The 21,214-nt window shown below is 44.2% G+C and overlaps 1 protein-coding gene across 1 annotated transcript in view; it reads left to right on the plus strand.

Annotated features, from left to right (window-relative positions):
- The first annotated feature begins 1,578 nt into the window (after positions 1 to 1,578).
- Positions 1,579 to 21,214, plus strand: part of fam20cb (FAM20C golgi associated secretory pathway kinase b) — a 52,243-nt gene continuing 32,607 nt past the window's right edge. The window contains exons 1-3 of the mRNA XM_039788941.1: positions 1,579 to 2,894; positions 3,138 to 3,313; positions 6,486 to 6,564. Of these exons, the coding sequence (XP_039644875.1) occupies positions 2,383 to 2,894; positions 3,138 to 3,313; positions 6,486 to 6,564 (767 nt within the window). The 5' untranslated portion in view covers positions 1,579 to 2,382. The remainder of the gene's footprint in view (positions 2,895 to 3,137; positions 3,314 to 6,485; positions 6,565 to 21,214) is intronic.

Consider the following 21,214-nt stretch of genomic DNA (forward strand, 5'->3'; position numbering starts at 1 on the left):
CAGATTAGCAAAGACCTCTGTGCTGCTGTTTTAATTTTTCCTCTATATCAGCATCCTTAACATTCACAACTAATGTTTTGTTCCACTGGGTAATCCCCCCACAGAGCCTATCTTAATCCATCTCTACTCTTCTCTGTTAGAAATCTATTCTGTTAGTACAACAGCCACTGCTGCCACATCCCTCCCTCCCTCCTTCTCTCTCTCTCTCTCTCTCTCTCTCTCTCTGCTCCTCTTTTTAATTATAAACTAATCTAGGGAGGTAATCACAGACAGCATGATCACTTACTCATGCGTATATGCCATACTATGAAATGCAAGCAGTTTATTACCCTGTCTCTCCTGCCTATTTACAGCCACCAGGAAGCATGGATGCAGCCATAATGCTGTGGCAATTAGCCGTAAAAAAGAAACATTAGTGCACTGACTGGATATTGGAGAGTGCTGGCTCTCATTTGGCTTTCATGGCAGGTTGGTGTACTGTACTGTAGTTGCTTCGTGTGGCATATAGGTTAGGGGTCAGGCCAGCAGAAAAGCGTGGAGTCATGCAGCACTGAAAGGCAGTGGTGGAAGAAGTATTTCCATCCTTAAGTAAACTTAAGGCTACTTAAGTAAAAGTAATACCACACTGTAAAAATAGTCTTTTACAAGTAAAAGTCCTGCATTGATGTTAAGTAAAAGAATTTAAGTATCATCAGAAAAAAATGTACTTAAAGTATTAAAAGTAAAAGCACTCAATGCAGAAAAATCCTCACATTTTAGAAACTGGAAACGATCAAAGCAGTTCTGCCAATCAACTAAGTGTTTAATCGGCTAATCATTTCAGCTGTAGGCCTATACATTGTTAGGTAGTTTAATTTATATATATTATATATATTTATATAGTTTAATTATTATAACTACATGTTTTTTGTGTGCAAAAATCTTAATTTGTATAGTAACTAGTAACTAAAGATGTCAGATTAATGTAGTGGAGTAAAAAATAGAAAGTGGCATGAAAAGAAAACACTCAAATAAAGTACCTTAAATGTTTAGCCTACCTAGGTACGTTACTTGAGTAAATGTACTAAGTTACATTCCACCACCGCTGAAAGGGGCTTTGTGGTTTTCATTTCATGAAGCCTTAAAAACGTTATTGGAGATGTGATTGATGCTGAGTGGCAGCAGCGCAGGATGGAACTGGATCCTCAGACTGATGAGCGCTCTAATAGGCCTGTCTAATGTATCATCGATGGATTGACTGCCGTCTCGGAGGAGACATTTCAGAGGGATTCCAGGAGATGAATTTCAGAAAGAAAGAAAAAAACTTCTTTGCTGCTGGTGTTTAACAAAGCCAGGCTGAATAATGGCCAGTGAAAAGACGCCCTCTTCTTGCGCAGCCGGGATGTGCAGGGAGGATTTATTCCAAGAGGAATACAGACAAGCAACTATATGCTTCACGTGGTCGCTGCCTCTCTCTCTCTCTCTCTCTCTCTCTCTCTCTCTCTCTCTCTCTCTCTCTCTCTCTCTCTCTCTCTCTCAGCCAATCTGCGCACAGTGACGCTGAGCAAAGGCTGGATCTAGTCTTGGCTTCATCATCATATTTAACACACCCACCCAGATTCACACATGCTACAGGAGGTGCATTTAGTCCTAGAGGTTGGCTGGTCCTGCTGGAGGATCTCTGTCTCCTGTTACCTGTGCAGTTTATTGCGTCGGCTCGCCTCGGGTGATTAGTCGGGGACTCGATGTGACAAAAAATTACGCATGCTGGATCGCCGAGGTGGATTAAGAGCACACATTACTTTTCGGGGACTTTCCCATAAAGCACTTCAAATGTGAATAGGTTGCACTTCCCGTACATTCCTTCCCCCCCCCTCCCCGGGCCGAAGTCCCAGCTGATCCACGGCTGCTCATCCCCGCACAGGATCAAGGTTGGACGGTGAGACCGATGCGCGCCCTCGAACCTCTTGGACACGCTCGTTTAACGGATCATTTCGCCCCGCGTATCACAGCTGCTTTTGGCTCCTACTCACTTGTCCGCTACTCTTCTGAAATATTTCGTTGTGGCAGTGGGAAGAAGATGTGGCTTGCGCAAATCGACCGTTGGTCTGAACCGACTCAACGTGTTTTACCTGGACGCTTGCGGATGATTTTGCGCTTCTGAAAAATCTCTCCTGGACACCCGCGCGCATAACGCAGCTAGGACTCTGATGTTGAAAATACAAAGGCTGAACACTGAATCCTTTACTCAAGACGGCAAGTGAAGATGGCTCCTACGTGTTTAATGTATATTTCATTAGATTGGCGTCCAGTCTAATAAACATCATCAGCGATGTAGTCAGCTTGTTCATCTGCGTGCTCATCATTTGCAGTAAATACTCACATCTGCTCAAAAGGGAGACCATGAAGATGATCCTCCTGCGCAAATTCCGGGTTTTGATCCTCATGGTGTTCCTTATCGCATGCTCCATGCACATAATGATAGACTTGTTACCAAAGCTGGAGAGGCATGGCAACAGCGGCTGCTCGTGCTCCCACACGCCGAGCGAGGAGCCTCAGAGCTGGGGGAAGCAGGGTTGGCCTAACAAGCACACACTGCGGATCCTCCAGGACTTCAGCAACGAGCCCAGCTCCAATGTTTCCTCCCACTCCCTGGAAAGGATCCCGGTTCCAGGCGACAAAACGCAGGCTCTCAGGAGGCTGGAGCATCTGGGGCAACGTGGTGACAGGAAGAGACCGTTCATCCAGGACGCCACAGTGGCCAAAAACATGCCGGTTAAGGGTTCAAGGTTGTCGGCTCTGTATGACCACCCCTTATATAAAAGATCCCCGCCACCTCTGACAGACGAGGACACGCTGTTCAACGTCAACACGGACATCCGATTTGACCCCAAAGCTGCAGAGGATCAGGCATGGTAAAGCGTTTGGCTCATAAAGTCACTTTTGAAAGCATATCACATCACAGTCAACTCTAATGCAACAAAAGCTTTAAATAAACATTTCATAATGAGACCAAAACGTCACATCTGAGGGCTTACAGTGCAATCACATTATTGTAATGCTGCATGTGCTCATGGGCTGTTGCACAACACCTGTCACTGTTTACAAAAAAAAAAGAAATCTGACTTCCTCCTTTACCTTTTCCTTTCCTCACCCAGGAACACTGAAGGCAACATGGACGAGTTCAGCCCAACAGGAGAGCTGACGGCCGACTCCTACCCCAACTGGCTCCGCTTCCACATTGGAATAAATCGATACGAGCTGTACTCCAGACACAACCCGGTCATCGACGCCCTCCTGAAGGACCTGGTCACCCAGAGGATCACCAGCGTTGGTGAGTCATAAGAACCACAGGGGGGTGACTGGCTGGTTAACAGCAGCCAGCAGGAGGGCTTCAGTGCACAGACAGAGGGTCAACATTACACTTCTCTCTGACGCTCTGAAGCCCAAGCTTATAAAGCAGGAAACATGTTCTTTTTAAGATGACACATCATGACATGCATTTTTGCCGTGTGTTGTTGAGGTGTAAGGCTGGTGTAACAAATGTGTGCTCGTGTTGGGGGCTGCTTGCCGTATGACCTACCTCTCGAGCTCAGGGCCACTCTGACAGGCCACTTGTCTACTGATGGACACACATATTTGTTGGGCTCATGGATTAAACCTGTGCCATTTTGGTTATCTGGTTGCTATAGTTGTCTCTGTTTGCCGCACAGGTCAAAGTTCGGTTTACAAATATCAGTAACGGTGTCAGCAGCAGTGTTGCCAGATTTGACAGACACCAAGTAGGCCAAACAAGAGTGGGGACGTGTGTGATGACATTTCATACAATTTTATCATAAAATGACACAACACACACAGCTCTTGGTCCAGCTAGACAGCAGTGAACATTATATCGTAATAGCTTTGTAACATACTGATAATGGACGTATTGGGTTTGTCCTGTGGAACAGGAATTTGCCCCCTCAGATCCTCTCTGGTATGTTTTTTTTTATTCTGAGGCTGAAGACAAGTGAAAAAGCAAAAGCGATGAGTCTTCTGTTTCTTTTGTTCAATTAGGCAAACCGAAAAGCACGGTTACAGTAATTAAAAAATCAACTCCACCAAGCGGATAACGTTATATTACACGTAAAAAGCACTCACTTTTATGAACAGACAGAGCTTCTATCACAGAGTTGTGACTTTGTAACGGAATAACAGTTTGAGTAGGAAAAGACTCCGCCTAGTTGTAACTGAAATTACATTTTCAGGCCCAATCACAATACACAGAGAGGAGAAACGGCCGACTGGTTTCCATCGGGGGAAACAGCCCAAATGGCACAAAAAGTAGCCCAAATTATCACAAGCCGCCCAAAACAAATTTTACCAGCCCAATTGGGTGGAAAACAGCCCAATCTGGCAACACTGAGTGTCAGTCGAACAGTAATGTGTGCCTCTAATGTAGCTCGCCCTACTGGTTATGACTGAGAGGAGATGCTGCTAAGTAATGGACAACTATGCCTATCGATGCCACAGGCACTGACAACATGAACCCACACTCAAACACCACACACAAGTATGCATGAAGATGGAAGTCAGCTGCAGGCTATCGCACGACAGCGCCGATTCTGCTCGGCCTGTTCACTCCTCCCTGCTTTACGAGGCTGAAGGAATAATAAGAAAAACACCACAATCTCCTCTCATTTATCCCCACAAAGCGTCACCGCAGAATATATCAGAACACCTGGTCTCAATGCAAATTATGTGGCTACACATCACGGTGTGATTCAAATCAAACGCTGTGGCTTTTTTTATTTGATTGGCAAGTGCTTGGGGAATCCAGCTTTTTTGCAGAAAGCCACAAGTGCAAGTAGATACCTGACAGAGGCGATAATCCACGCTGGGCCAGTTATATGGAGTCTATTTCTTTTTTCTTTCTTTTTTTTTCTTCAAGGGATTGTCTTCCTTTTTTGGCTCAGTCCAGCTCCCACATTCCAAGAGTGCTTGTCGACTCAAAGTCGCCCATCTTGCGCTCGCTGTGAAAAGTAATTGCAGATTCCAGGTTCATCTGCCAATCACAAAACTGTTACTGGCCTTTAGCAAACGATTAAATACTTATCTGGGAGTAGGATTAACTGTTTATAAAACTAGTATCCCTGCCTGGTTACTAAAGGAAAAATGTGTTTCTTGCTTTCCTGTCTTACTGCTCAACATGCTCTCTGGTTTTCTCCCTCTTGCGTTCTGTCTCTCGGGCTGGGTGGATAGAGGAAGCAGTTCTCAGCATCTCTAGCCAGCTAAATACATGGTGGCTCAGTAATTACAGAGCCTTAACACAGGCCTGGGGCAGAATACCAATAGAAGCAAATAGCAGTCGGTTACTATCTAAACTCAAGGATAGGAGTGCTCGGATGCATTATACGCTCTAACCTCTTTTGAGCAGCGTTCATCAATAAGGGCATGGCGTGCAAAAGCAGCAGATATGATAAATGTTATTACAGATGATACGGGAGGTCTGTAACTTTCATTTGCGGTTTGCTTACTGTGAGTGGAGGTTGAAATGAAATGGTATATTCATGGTCCCCCGTGTACACTTCCTATCAATTACAGTTGGATTTGCCTCTATCCAACATGCCCCCCAAATATCTTCAGGGAAACTCTTTTGACACAGAAGCGAGTGAGACCAGGCGGACATTGATCTTTTCGCTTGTAATTTCTTTCTCTGTAAACATTTTTTCTTGTCCTCGTGATTCCCATATGTAAAAATAAATGAGAGCATTGATTGAGGAGGTTGTTCTTTGGCAAAAGGCCACTGAAACACTGCTTTCGATCGATCAGCTGAAGAAAGAACTGCTCTGTTTTGGGGTTTTTTTTGCGAGTTTCGCTGTTTTTCAGCCCTGAATAGTCCTCGCCACAGTGCCTGGCCCAGTCCCACGAGGGCCTTTAGACTGCATTATCATGTACAAAAAGGGGGAAAAAAACCTGAAGGATAGAAGGATGAATACAAACACAATGAGACAGGGAGAGATGGACCCTCCAGAGAATACAAAGAAAGAGTAAACAGGGGAGGAACGGGCGAGCACTCGCTGTCCTTCACCCCCCTCACTCTCCCTTCCCATCAAACAAACACTGTGACATCAGCGCTCTGCCTTTTCAGTCTGTCTCACACACACACACACACACACACACACACACACACACACACACACACACACACACACACACACACACACACACACACAAGCTCACATACACAACAGTGCTTCACCAACATGACATGTCATGTGAAATCAAATCAATGTCAGTCAATATTACATTATGGTTAATATGAACAGAATATAGGCTCATTTCCTCATGTGTATATGGACTTATGGATAGGCTCTTATCTCTGAGCTGTATGCATTTTGTTCTACTCATGTGACACAGTCTACTGGTCAACACACTTCTGGTCGGTTAATATATGTGCTTATTACTTAATTTGGCCTTCGGTTAATGTATTGTTAACGGCAGTGATGTCTGTTTCACTTCAACAGCAATGAAGTCTGGAGGCACTCAGCTCAAGCTCATCATGACCTTCCAGAACTACGGCCAGGCTCTCTTTAAACCCATGAAGTAAGTTTTGTATGTGTTTGAAAAAAGAAGAAGTTCCCGCTAGCTTTATTGTTCCTCTGGTTAAACTGACTTGAGGAAACCCACCTTCTTTAAGAAAAGCAATCTCTTTCGTATCGTGTTAAAGCTTGAGTGCCATTTCAGCATAAAACACCAATATATGCAGCTCTTTACCTCCACTGACTTCCTTTTTTCATCCTACTACCTACTCATTCCCCTCACAACATCAATCTCATTTCCTCATTCTCCTCTCTGGCTATATCAAATTGCTTTCATTTCAGCACAACCTTGATATTCGACTGAAGGCCGACATCATTCTGCTGTGTCAGAGCCAAATGTTGAGTAGGCATTTCACCTCACAGGGCTTTCAGGTGACACAACACATCCTTTAGTGGCCATATTTGAGGTCCTCAGCCCTCAGGCAACACTGGCTGTGTTGTTTTATGACTGATTCATCTGATCAATTATCTGTGTTGTGATAATGTCAAACCATCTAGTTGGCTAAATGTCACTGTCTTGTTGTCAACATGTGATTTTGCCTCGCTTGCTACAGCTTGAAGTGTTCATAACCCAGTGAAGTTGAAACCAAATTTGTAAACCCTGACTTTTAAATGTTTGTCTACAGTCAAACCTTTTAGTCATATGCTAGCGGTGTGGCTCTGTGCATGTTGGTTGTTAGGTTGGTCGGTCAGTCCACCACTTTGGTCCAGACTGAAACATCTCAACAACTATTAGATGGATTGCCGTGACATTTGGAACATATATCTATGGTGCCCCGAGGATGACTCCTAGCGGCTTTGGTGATCCTCTGTCCTTGAATATAGCGCCACCATGAGGTTGTGGTTTTTGAGTTAAATGTCTCAACATCTCCAGGCTAAAACTTGTTACACACATTCATGTCCCCTTCAGGATGAGTTTTGAGGCTATAATTTCTCAAAATTATCCCTGGCTTGAATCAGGTTGGGTTTGGACTGTTTTTTGTGTGTACTTAAATTGTTAAAAATTAAGACCTCATAGCCTGGTAATGTCATGAATAATGTATGGGTGTGCACAGCTGTGTTTGATCGCCGTCTTCTGGTTATCTATTCAATTCTTTCCATTTGCATGGATAAAAAAAGCAGTGGAAATTTGGGGCTCAGGCCCAAACCTGCTGCAGTGGTTCAGGCTCAGTTTGGGCTTAGTCAGAAACTATACAGGTTCACGTAGCGTTTGGGACTGGGTATTTTTTGGGCCCGATTATCACTCTAGTTGTAATAAAGTTGGTGATCCTTTTTATCTAGCGCAATCATTAGGTTGAAACTTAACTTAACTGTGGCTACGGCCCCAGCTAATGGAGATCCCAATAATTCAAATCAAATCAAATCAAACTTATCCATTACATGTTAGCATTTAGCTCAAAGAAAAACTGTCTCCATACATACTGTACAGCCTCAAAGAGCTGCTTGTTAAATTTGTCACAAGTCTCATATTGGTTCCTGAAAGAGGATAAGGTATAATTTAAGGTATGTATTTTTGGCTTGGTGCCCGCTGCGCAGACGTGGCCACAGGTAGCAGCATCTCAGGCATCATTCTTGCTAACCCAGGAGCTACATCTTTTGTCATTATTTCTCCATAGCTGGTTCTCTGTAATGGTGCCAGACATAACTGCTGTAAGCTTTGTAATCCAACACCTCTGTTCGGTGCCTCATCTCCTTCTGAATCCTATTCCAGTTGTGATATGAGAGGATCCGACTGATGAACTGTAGCTTATTATCAATGTCTCACATAAAGGGGTGAAGAGGAGGGAAAGCAACACTTTATTTTCCTTTTGTACCTATTGTGCTTACGTCGACACACCCTGTAATACACCTTGGTTTAACTTGTAGCGCAGATAAGTCTATCCAGTGGTAAAAAAAAAATGCCACACTGGTAGATAGATACTGTGTAATATTTGATTAATTCTCATTTCCTTTATCCAAACTGTCGTATTTAGACAATAACGCATCCCAAGAGAAGTGCTCTTTGCTCCTTATCCCTCCTTGATTGGTGGATTTAAATGTCACCCGTCCTTTGTTATGGTGATTGTAATTTAATTGTGGGTTAATGCTTTTCTACACAAGACTGTTGTCTGGTCCCTGCATGTCAGCATGGAGAGCGGGGTTAAGCCTGTGGATGATAGGTAGTGAGGTGGGAGGAAAAGCTATTCAGAGACTGTTGTAATTACTGCTTCAATCGTACCACACTAAGTCAGGCTAGACGCAACAAGCCTGAAATCATCCTGACAGGTTGGGAAGAGGAGAGATGTGAGAATGAGGTGAGAGGAGGGAAGAGATGGGGAGAGTAAAAGTGTGGAGTGCAAGAGAGGAGGGAGGAGAGGTGAGGGGGCCAGGGTTAGAGAAAATAGTAGAGAGACAGACGAGGAGACGTGGGCAAAGAGTGTTGTAAATACACGCACAGAGTAAAAATCCACAGATTATCTTGGTGCACTGCCTCGAATTTGAACCCAGACGGAAATGTGAAATGACATTTTCCGAGAAAAGCATGGGATGGTGGGCTTGGGCGTAAATCTGATGGTTGACAGTTGTGGTTGCCAGAGCTGCCGTGATGTTTGATAATCCTGAAAAATGGCAAGAGTGAAATGGGAGGGGGGCTTTTTCATTCCCTCCTGCTTGAATGCACTTGACTTCAACAAAATAAGGCAACCCATGATGGCATGTGTGTGTGTGCTCATTTGGACTGCAATCAAGGTCTTGACAGATTTGCAGTGTCATTCCCTCGCAAAAACACATGTGCGCACGCACACACACACACACACACACACACACACACACACACACACACACACACACACACACACACACACACACACACACACATCCACGCACATCCACTTAACACCCAACATCATCTCCTGTTTCCCAAATCTGCTGGTGTGTTTCCACATGGTGCATCAAAGAGACAGAGGCTGAGAGATCAAAGACTTCTCCGGCTGTGCTCTTCTGCACGGCTCCTCTCAACTCTAATGCAAATGTGTGCCAGGCAATCAGGCAGCGAAGGCAGGCAGGCATGTATGCGGTGTCTGGGTAACGATCGACCCCTCAAACCATCCATATCTGTGGAAACCTGCTCTCTCTGTTTATCAGCCCCTCTGTCCCTTTCTCATTCTTAGTATTCTCCATCATTCCCCCCCCCCGTATCTGAAACTCTGCCTTTTTGTTTTTCTCTCTTGCCCTTTCTTTATTGAACGTCACAGATGAAGAAATCCATTAACATATTCCCGTATTTGCTTCATTTTCCCTCAGAGAGAGAGAGAATGGTCAGTACCTCTGTTTTGTAATGGCATTCAGAGGAACCATCTGTATGTGTAGGTCAAGGAAAACACACTTTAGCATGATTTAACCATTCATATGACAGAGACTGAATCAGCTTCTACTGTATTGAGACACCACAAAATGGCTTAACGTACCTGTCCATGATGTAACATAGATGAATCAGCCCACTGAACTGCTGTCTGCAGTCCACTTTTCCAGACATGGAACAAACCCAATCTTAACTACTCTAATCTAACTCAATACTTGTTTTGCAAGGTTTGTTAAGACCACAGGTCTTGTGAGATCAGAGAGTCTTTAAGGGATGGCACTAAAATCCCAGCTGATGCCCATCCCTGTGTTGCTTAAGTAGACCGATGAAATCATCAAGGTTGTACTCTCTGTCACAACATTGTAACCTGAATGAAGCTGAGTTTTATGACTAAGCTCAATTATCACTTTCGTCATCCTCTGCATGCTGTTGTGCCTGAGGCCAGGACTGAAATAACCCTAAATATGCGGCATTTCCATAATTCCTGCTTTTGTTCCTGTAAACAAACATTTTGCGCTGTCAGCTTGGGAGCATCTACTACACATATGTGGGTTAAAACATGTTAATTTTACACATAAGCCCTCAAAATATACAACATATAGGCATTTTGAAGACTTATCCTGAAATCTACCTCAAATGGCAAAAATGCACATTGATGCTTTGGTACACTGTAGAACAAGAAGAAAATTGTCCCAGTTGTCCTAATAGATAATTCTTATGGTGCAGCTATATGCTGTAGCTTGTAGTGTTTTTCAAGGTGGATATGCTAGAATACTGCTGCTTAAAGTGAAGTGGTTGGCTGAAACAAATATACATAATACAAAAATAATATATAATAACTTTTTTTAGTACCAAAAGTAAAACTTCCAAAAAGTCGACAATATCAAAAAATTTGCAAAAACTACCGCCATTTAGATTAATCTAGCAAATAAGAATATATTGAAACTGAAGTCTAACAGAAGTAGAACATTTTTGCATGATTAACACCACTACAAATTATGACCACAAACTGAGTATCACACCTAAATATTATACCTAAAACGTGTTTAATGTCCCGCACCCTCTTCGTTTAATTCAAGCAAGAGTAAGTCAACCAATCTGCTATTTTCTAAATAGCTACAGTAAGAAAATTGCATCTTGCTATTTATAATTAGCACGTATATACATTTCTGTGTCATCTGCATACATTTTGATATTAACTTCTGAAAAGATATCAGAAGGGCCCAAATAGAACCTTGAGGGACACTGATAGAGCACTCATAAAATGGTGGGTTTTTCTTCAATTCTTGTACAGTGGCTTTGTATGCCTCTGACACCTCCACCAATTGCAGGGTTAGGGAAACTGCTATGTTGCCTGACAGGTGAAACTCTTGGCAAAAAGACAACAACCTGTAAGTCGTGCTCAATCATAACTCACATTCGTTAACTTGATTTTCGATTTCCAAAAGGGCCACCAATTACTACCACTTTGGTCAGCAGCTATGAGAAAATAACTACAGCTCGAGACTGGACCGGTAACTCACTCTGTGCTGTGGGGAAAAAAACGTCACTCTTTGAAAAGGTACAGTCCCTTAGGGAAGAACGCTCCAGCAACAAAACACGTTGTACCTTCAAAAGCTTACCTTCAACCTCAAATAATACTAATACACATAATGTGCCTTTTGCTGTCAGACATGTCCATGTACCTTTTAGTGCAATGAAAAGGTATGTATGTAATACCTTAAGGACCACAAGGAAGGTGTATTGAAATAGACCTTTGCCGTACAGTGTGTTCGAGTCCCAGCTGTAGAGTCATACTTTTCAGCACTTTGAACCTGTGTGTCTGACAGTGAAAGTCTTTAATTGTTTGAGTTTCTTTGTCTCTTTCTGTCTTTCCCTCTTTCATTTTGTCTCTCTGTCATTATGACTTTGCGCTGGTGTGAACCGGGGAAACATGATTGTAATATATACAGTGGAAGCGCACAAAGCCCATTAGATGATGAGCGCAGATGATCGACAAAGGAAGGCGGGGGGAAGGACTGATGATTGATATAATGACAGTCTTCCGTTCCTTCTCGCTTCCACTTAATTGTATCACTTGTCAATCAGCAGACTGTTGGCTCAGTCGCACACAAATCAATCGGAGTATTCCTAGAAGAGATATCCGCTCCCCCCCACTGAGCGATCTATATCTGTGCTGAGTCGGGTCCATGAGTAATTTTTGATTGACAGGTCGGGGAGACAGGAGACGGGAGTCACATAATGTCACCTCGTTTGTGTCAATAACATATTGACTGCAGCACAAATAACAGCCTGGAGGAAATGTCTGTGTTAAATGTGAAATATAAGTGGGAAATTTGCTGCGTAGAGGAGATGATGTATCATCAAGCTGCATTAGCCGTGGGAGGTGAAAGAATAAGCTTGAGGGAGCTTTGTCTGAAGACGGGGAGGGCATGTCTCAACAAAAACCCTTATTATCCTTGCTTAAAGCTGCCCAGATTTGTCCTCGTACAAGGCAAAGACCGAGAGACTGATAAAAGACAGGACAATTCAGCGATTGTTCCCGTGTGTTGCCAGACAAAAGGATGTCAAACAAGCGCACTCCTCTCTGGACTGACCTCCATTTTTGCCCCTCACTTTTTGTATACATTTTCTCAGTTTGGTGTTTTTGTCAGCGTGTGTACATGTCTGCTGCGTGATATTGTATTCACAAGGTCTTTCTGTGCCTGTGCTTTGACTTTGAGTCGGGAAATAAAGGGATGGACCGCCTCAGGACAAGTCATTCAGAGCACAGATAATAAGAGGAGCTCTGTTTGGAAATACAGGAAATTCAAAGCAGTGCAGTTGCAACGCCAGAGCTGAGTGGGTAGAAAGTAACATGTTAACCCCCAAAACTGCTGGCCAGCATATCTGGAAATGGTGCAACACACACTCCGGCAGCTGCATTGAACAATGACATAAAGCATTTAAACATTTTTACAAGAATAATTGGATATATAAAGCACATATAGTAATTAAACCCTATACTGTACATGCTTGTGGCATACAATAGGTAGCACATGCATGAAATCCACTGTGAATGTATTTGCATACATTACATGCTTAGAATTCACATAAAGGTTATATCTCGTATAAGCAGTTTTTTTTATACACACAAACTACAATCACAATTATCCCTGTATGACCAAATAAACATATTTTTCCAAGCCCAAAATGTGAGCCCACTTAAACTGTAAATGCAATAGGTCCTGCACATGCTCCACATCTTAAACAGAGCACTCGGGGATCATGAATAATTGCAGAATATTATAATTGCTTGTAAACGCACTGGCCCACCTAAGGAAATATCTCCAATCAGTTCATTTCTGCTGTTCTGTTGTTAGAGAAAACAGTTGAATAATTAATAAAAAATTACAACCACTGTGAGATGTGTTATTTAGCAGCACTTAAGGCTTTGCACTGCTCTCTGCTTAATGTTTTGACTGTTTCCCTTATGTCATAATTGTTTCACCAGGGTATTATTTGTGCTGAAGCAAAATTGTTGGAGGAACAGACAAAAAAAACAGTGTGTTCAAGTGCTCAGTGATCCAATGGAGCCCCGAGGCTCAGTTATCTGACCCCCTTACCGTCTTCCCTGCCGAGACTGTAACACACTGCAGGCCACCAGGATCATGTAAAGCACAGCCACACTGTTTTCCCCTGTGTGTATGTGTTAGTTTGTTGGAGCTTGAGATGGATTAGAAGTGTGGAAACAAAAATGGTAAAATCCACCCTGAGCCACAGGAGCCTTACATGTTTAATACTAATTAGCTTCAGTGACACTGGATACCAGGCCTAATCTCCATCCATCCATCCATCCATCTTCGTCCGCTTATCCGGTGTCGGGTCGCGGGGGGAGCAGCTCCAGCAGGGGACCCCAAACTTCCCTTTCCCGAGCAACATTAACCAGCTCCAACTGGGGGATCCCGAGGCGTTCCCAGGCCAGGTTGGAGATATAATCCCTCCACCTAGTCCTGGGTCTTCCCCGAGGCCTCCTCCCAGCTGGACGTGCCTGGAACACCTCCCTAGGGAGGCGCCCAGGGGGCATCCTTACCAGATGCCCGAACCACCTCAACTGGCTCCTTCGACGCAAAGGAGCAGCGCTCTACTCCGAGCTCCTCACGGATGACTGAGCTTCTCATCCTATCTCTAAGGGAGACGCCAGCCACCCTCCTGAGGAAACCCATTTCGGCCGCTTGTACCCTGGATCTCGTTCTTTCGGTCATGACCCAGCCTTCATGACCATAGGTGAGGGTAGGAACGACAACTGACCGGTAGATCGAGAGCTTTGCCTTCTGGCTCAGCTCTCTTTTCGTCACAACGGTGCGATAGATTGAATGTAATACCGCACCCGCTGCGCCGATTCTCCAACCAATCTCCCGGTCCATTGTCCCCTCACTCGCAAACAAAACCCCAAGGTACTTGAACTCCTTCACTTGGGGTAAGGACTCATTCGCTACCTGGAGTAGGCACTCCATCGGTTTCCTGCTGAGAACCATGGCCTCAGATTTAGAGGTGCTGATCCTCATCCCAACCGCTTCACTCTCGGCTGCGAACCGATCCAGTGAGTGCTGAAGGTCGCAGGCCGATGATGCCATCAGGACCACATCATCTGCAAAGAGCAGCGATGAGATCCCCAGCCCACCGAAACACAACCCCTCCCCACCCCGACTACGCCTCGATATCCTGTCCATTAATGTTACAAACAGGATTGGTGACAAAGCGCAGCCCTGGCGTTTTTTATAATTTTTTGGCGGCCCCCCCCCCAAAAAAAAGAAGGCCATTTTTGGGGGGAGGGGGGCCCCCCTCCCCCTTTTGTTGTTTTTTACTAGAGATTGGATGGCCCTGAGAAGAGACCCCCTCACCCCATACTCCCGCAGCACCTCCCACAGTATCTCCTGGGGGACCCGGTCATACGCCTTTTCCAGATCCACAAAACACATGTAGTTGGGCATACTCCCAGGCTCCCTCCAGGATCCTTGCGAGAGTGAAGAGCTGGTCCGTTGTTCCACGACCAGGACGGAATCTGCATTGTTCCTCTTCAATCTGAGGTTCGACTATCGGCCGAACCCTCCTTTCCAGCACCTTGGAGTAGACTTTACCAGGGAGGCTGAGAAGTGTGATACCCCTGCAATTGGCACACACCCTCTGGTCCCCCTTTTTAAAAAGGGGAACCACCACCCCGGTCTGCCACTCCTTTGGCACTGTCCCAGACTTCCACGCAATGTTGAAGAGGCGTGTCAACCAGGACAGCCCCTCCACACCCAGAGCCTTGAGCATTTCTGGACGGATCTCATCAATCCCAGGGGCTTTGCCACTGTGGAGTTGTTTGACTACATCAGTGACTTCCAACTGGGAAATTGACAATGATCCCCCATCATCCTCCAGCTCTGCCTCTAACATAGAGGGCGTATTAGTCGGATTCAGGAGTTCCTCAAAGTGTTCCTTCCACCGCCCTATTACCTCCTCAGTTGAGGTCAACAGTGTCCCATCCTTACTGTACACAGCTTGGATGGTTCCCTGCTTCCCCCTCCTGAGGTGGCGAACAGTTTTCCAGAAGCACCTTGGTGCTGACCGAAAGTCCTTCTCCATGTCTTTTCCAAACTTCTCCCACACCCGCTGCTATGCCTCTTTCACGGCAGAGGCTGCAGCCCTTCGGGCCCTTCGGTACCCTGCAACCGCCTCCAGAGTCCTCTGGGATAACATATCCCGGAAAGACTCCTTCTTTAGTCGGACGGCTTCCCTGACCACCGGTGTCCACCACGGTGTTCGTGGGTTACCGTCCCTTGAGGCACCTAAGACCCTAAGACCACAGCTCCTCGCCGCAGCTTCAGCAATGGAAACTTTGAACATTGTCCACTCGGGTTCAATGCCCCCAGCCTCAACAGGGATGCACGAAAAGCTCCGCCGGAGGTGTGAGTTGAAAGTCTGTCAGACAGGGGCCTCCTCCAGACGTTCCCAATTTACCGGCACTACCCGTTTGGGCTTACCAGGTCTGTCCAGAGTTCTGATGGCTCGTGCACAGTTTCTGAATACGACTGTGTGCATTCTTTGTGGATTGACATTTTGATACTTTCACAGTATTTATATAGCCTCTTGCTTGCTTTATAATAAAAAACAGACATGGAAATCTCACTTTTCACAATATGAGACCTTGAAAATGATCAATATTGGACAAGGTCGGGCCATAGGGCATTGATGCAAACTTCAGTAGCCTGGTTACCATAAATCATTGCTTTTTATTCAATCAGACGGTCAAGGGTCAAAACAAAGGGTTGTGTACATTCACAGAGACAGACATAGAGACATGTTTTTTGGTTAAATTGTATGCGTTCCAGTGCAAATTGGTCAAATAATGGCATGCATGGAAAGGCTTATATCACTGGCGACTATAAAATGAACCACTTTTTCTGTCTGCGGGGAACATATTTATCACAGGGTAAAAATAACTTCCTCTAGCTTCCTGTGTAAATTAATTTTATGTTCTGATGTAAAATTGGTTGAGGACCTATTTACCAAGCAGCTGTGAAATATCCTATAAATAAAAATAAAGGCTAAACTGGCACACTCTGATAATAATCTCTTAATACGGGGCTGAAGTTGGTATGGTAATGGGCAATAAGCAGTGCAGACCTATTGCTCAGCGTACTATAGAAAAACATTCTATGAGCAGAAGCTTATGAAAATAATCTATGTTCCATTGGGGATGGGGGGGGAAACTGTTGTAATCTGTTAATGTACTGTTGGCGTTCTGCCATATACAGTTATCAGCCATCATGATTTATGTAGAGTGTAGATATTAGTAAGTAATGCATTCTAACACACAGTGCCAGTTTTAATTAGTGTAGCTGGTTAGCACAATCGTTAAGTTTGACATGTCTGTGTAATGCTAACATCCATTTCTTTTCTAAAAACTCAACATCAGCATCCAGTCTTTTCACCACTTCCTTACTCTGCACTGCTGTCACTGCAAATGAGGTGTTTTGTGTGTGTGTGTGTGTGTGTGTGTGTTAATTTGTAAACGATGCGTGTCGTAGCGCCCTTTCGTGAGTGCGTGCCACTTCTAATGATTTTGGACATGCATGTGTTCCAAACTGTTTCAGTATTCATACTGCAGCTGTAGGAGACAGAAACTGATTTTTCTTTGTCTTTGTGTGCTGATTTGTGTGTACATGTTTGTGTTTGCTCATGTGCGTATGAGCACCACTTGGCAGTAATACTGTTATGGCAAATTCCACCCGGCCTTCGCTTAGGCCTTCCAGGAGCAGAAATGTCTTGACGATATTATCAGTCAACTGCCCCCTTCAGGTAAATGTTATCAGCTCTAATGCTGTGCTGAAGGAACGATAACACAGTGTTGCAGCCAGCAGAAATGACAAGCCAGCATCCAATCTGCATATCAAAGCCTCGTCTAAATTCCTCTGCCATCTCTGTGTGCACGCACGTTAGTGCACGTTTGTGTGTGCACACACATGCATGGATTTGAAATGCTGTGCTGCTATTTCTCCGCAGTCTCAGAGGCAAGTTGTTCCTGGCCCCGCCACAATGGTGGTTCATCCCTGATAAACTCAATCATTGTTTCTTAGAAAATTCAAAAAAGTAGCTTAATTACTCGCCCATAAACATCTCAGAGAAGCTGATCCGGCTCTGTGTTTCTGTGGGAATGCAAGGCCTCGATACCATCTGTCATCTTGTCTCTTTGCTCTGAAGGAGCTGTCACTCAAAGCCAGGCTTTACTCTCTGTCTGGACACGGCACACCTCGACAGCTAATGTGACAATCGCGGCAGACGTTGATTCATCTGGCCTGGGCCCAGCCCTACGCGCTGCCATTCTTATTGAGGACCAGATGCTGAAAGCGGAGGCACAGAGGGTGTTTCATGACTGGAAATGAGACTTTTATGTCTTCCCAGAGTCAATGAACAAAGAGTGAGAGTGTGACAGTGTCATGTGTCCTGTATTTAGCATCACATACTGTAGTTAAGTGGAAACACCAGCTGGGGGGCCAATCTATAGTAACTTTATTTAAAAACAATTATTTAGTTCATGCTAGTTTAGGCTGCATGGATAACATGCAAACCAGGTCTTGTAAACAAAAGTCACACTGACTCACAACTGGCTTGTTCACTGGACAGTGTTTTAGAAACCTGTCATCTCACGAGGTTGGAGATTTTGGCAGCATGGTGAATCAAATAAATCTAACTTGAGTCCCTTCAACTTTAGCCAAGAATCGTGTATGTTGTGTGCTTAAGAGCATGTGAAGGAATAACAGAGCGTGAGCATCAGTCCTGACTGCAGCTTGTTTTGCTCGGCTGCCGGCTATCAAATGTCAACATCTGTCTTCGTATAGCATTCAAACCTTTGCATTTTTTGGGTTGTTTCCTGTTCTCGATACATTTTTACATCTAAAAACAGCACCACACTCATCTTAGAAGAAGCATTTTCATCCGTCTTGGTTTGGTTATTTTAGCCTGAATGTTCCGGCCAAATGAACTTGTAAGTGCTCCCAGAGTTTGATGAAACTGCCCTGAATGTATCCAGGGTGAAAGTATCGTTAGTCTCATGAATTATGGAGGGGAGAATGTGCTTTGGAGTTAGCAGTTAAAGAGAGATGTTCTGAATGGGGCAAACATACCTTAAAAAAAGTGAACCGGTGCTTTCACTTTTCTTGATCTGAGAGCTGCGATGGCCTGAAGAAGCCGCCGTTCTCAGTGGTTAATATGCACCCAGTATCTGTTATTCTGCCACAGGGCGAGACAGCTCTGGTTTTACTGAAATATCCAGCGTTTTATAATGTGGCGGAGCTTCAGTCTGGTCTCCAGAGCTTCTCCTGTGATCTTTCCCCTTACTTTCTGTCTTTACCTTCACCAGCCATTAAAGCTTCACGCTGAAACTGATCCCTTTTATAAGCTGTGGTTAGTGTCAGGGAAAACACCTTAGGGGGATCATTAGACTGTAATGAAGCAGGAGGTAAAATACCATGTTCACCCGTCGCTCTCCAACATTCCTGATTGTCAGGTTTAATTATAGCACCGCAAGGTCTTTGGGGCGTCACGTTTTTTTACTGCGTTTATCTCATTTCTTTTATTCACCCTCCACCTCTCCCTTTCGGCAGATGGACACATGGTCTAATTGGGCTTTCTCTTCCCTCCTGTCCCAAAGGAATTGCCTTTTGAGGGGGGCATTTAGGAACATGGGGCATGTTGTGATACGTAATTAACAAACAGCAGAGCGGCGACTAAGGTTACGGTGGGAAAAAGGTTGTGTGAACCACAGCTGTCCGTGCTCTGGCTATGGTATAGATGCGGATTAAATAACATCTGTTCCACACGGCTGCATACTGTATGAGCTTGATTAAAGTAGAAAGCTCTGCTCTTACAATTCAATATCTGCATATCCCAACCCCCCCAAGCTTCACCACTGACATCCTCTTCAGAGGAAAAGAAGGAGTTTGGGTAGTCAAAACAAGTGATGCAACCATCCTCAGATGGGAAGATTAAAAAGCCATCCATAACGCCCAAGTCCCAACATGAATTGCTGCCTCACATGAAACAGGATGGAAAGGTTGCATGTACTGTACCAGTCAGTCTCCGCTTTAGCACCTCTCCGAGATGAGCATCATTTAAAAGGGATGACAGCATGTGATTTGTTGATGTGCTGCTTAAGTGGAACAACAATATACTCAGACTGAGTTGCCTATTTGTTTATTGGCACACTTTAATTTTAATTGTGTTTAACAATGCTGTTTCATTACAGTTTATAGGCGCTTTATTGGCACAAGATGCAAATGTGCTCGCTGCTGAAACAAAAACCTCCAATTACAGATTGTACATGGACTCAAATAGCAACCATTATGTAACTTACAGTTACAACATAAAATATGCATCTTTTTTTTATTAATAATGCCTTTTTTGTCTGAAGTTTTAAAGGTTCAATACAATTTATGTGTGCAGACTGAAAGCAGTTTTAATTGATTTTATTGGCCACTGGGGGGGCAGTGCAACAAGCTGTAAACACAACATTCGCATATAAAGCAGATAGGGCTAACATGTTTGCAAACAAGAAGCAACATTAGCATTCATTTTGAGTTTTGTTTTTGGCCACCCTAGAAATTGTACATACAAACTGCAAATTTGCATCTAAAAAATAGTGCCTTGAAAACTCCTGAGCTAAGCTAACAAGCTAGTCTATAACATAGCATGACTAGCCTGCAGCCAAACAGCCACCAGCGTGGCCAGCCCCTAAAGCTAACTGAAACTTCAAAAACTGTATTTTTGGCCACTTGGCGGCAGCATAAACGATCTGTACACACACAATATGCACTATTTTAAGTCGGTATGTTAAAGCTATTGCCAAACATTTGCCTATCTGCATATCCAGCAGATACAGAGCAACATTAGCATTAGCTTTGGAGTCATGTTTCTGGCCACCTGATTAATGTAGGTTCAATATTTCCCCCCCTTTTAGCTGTTTTACTTTCCACCAACTCCTGAGGGGAAATATGTGGCTCTTCAGCAGCTAAATGCTCCACTGTGTCTGCAGATAGCGTTCAGAGCATTTTCACTGAAAACAACCTTTTTCCATTAAATTATGCTATAACTGCATTTTCAGGTGATACTTCTCTATAAGTATATTCACTATGAGTCATTTAAACCACTGTTATTGAAATATAAACTTGTGACTTCTGACTTGTGTGGCTTTAATGTAGGCTACTATTGGCATTTCAAAGACAATGTCAGTTTCAGCTAAAAGAAGTACAAAAAACTACAGTAGGATTATATGAATTTTGGGAGTGTTTTGGCCCTATACAATCTTCCCAGTCCTGCAGATTATTAATGTCAGTGGGGTGTGGATAAAGAAAGGATAAAGACAAGACCATATGGTTGCGCTCACCAAAGGATTATGATTTGTTGTTGTTTGCAAAAAAAAGAGAGAGAGGGAGGAAAAGTGACTTCAGCATTGTTAGGCCCGTCGAGGAGAAAGCAGCTTGGCAAAACGGCACGGATTAGTGTGCTGCGAGAGCTTTCCTACCAACTGTGATGCTGTGCTGTGTGTTCAGTTAACTCAGTGCAGCATTGAAGTGGGAGGGGGAAGGGGGGCATCTATGGTGTTTGCCCAGCGCTTATTCAAATATGAGCTTTGGAGTCTGAGTTCTTGTCCAAGCACGAGCTAACTTCAGAGGGGGCGTGGCCGTCTCATCATTCAAAGTAATGATCCCTGAAAATCATAGCCCAGCGTCTGGAACAGGCCACTGCTTTCACCTTTAATTCCACATGTCCTCCCCTAATTTACTGTTCA

Source organism: Perca fluviatilis, chromosome 21 (genome assembly GCF_010015445.1).
Source record: "Perca fluviatilis chromosome 21, GENO_Pfluv_1.0, whole genome shotgun sequence".
Taxonomy (NCBI): Eukaryota; Metazoa; Chordata; class Actinopteri; order Perciformes; family Percidae; genus Perca; species Perca fluviatilis.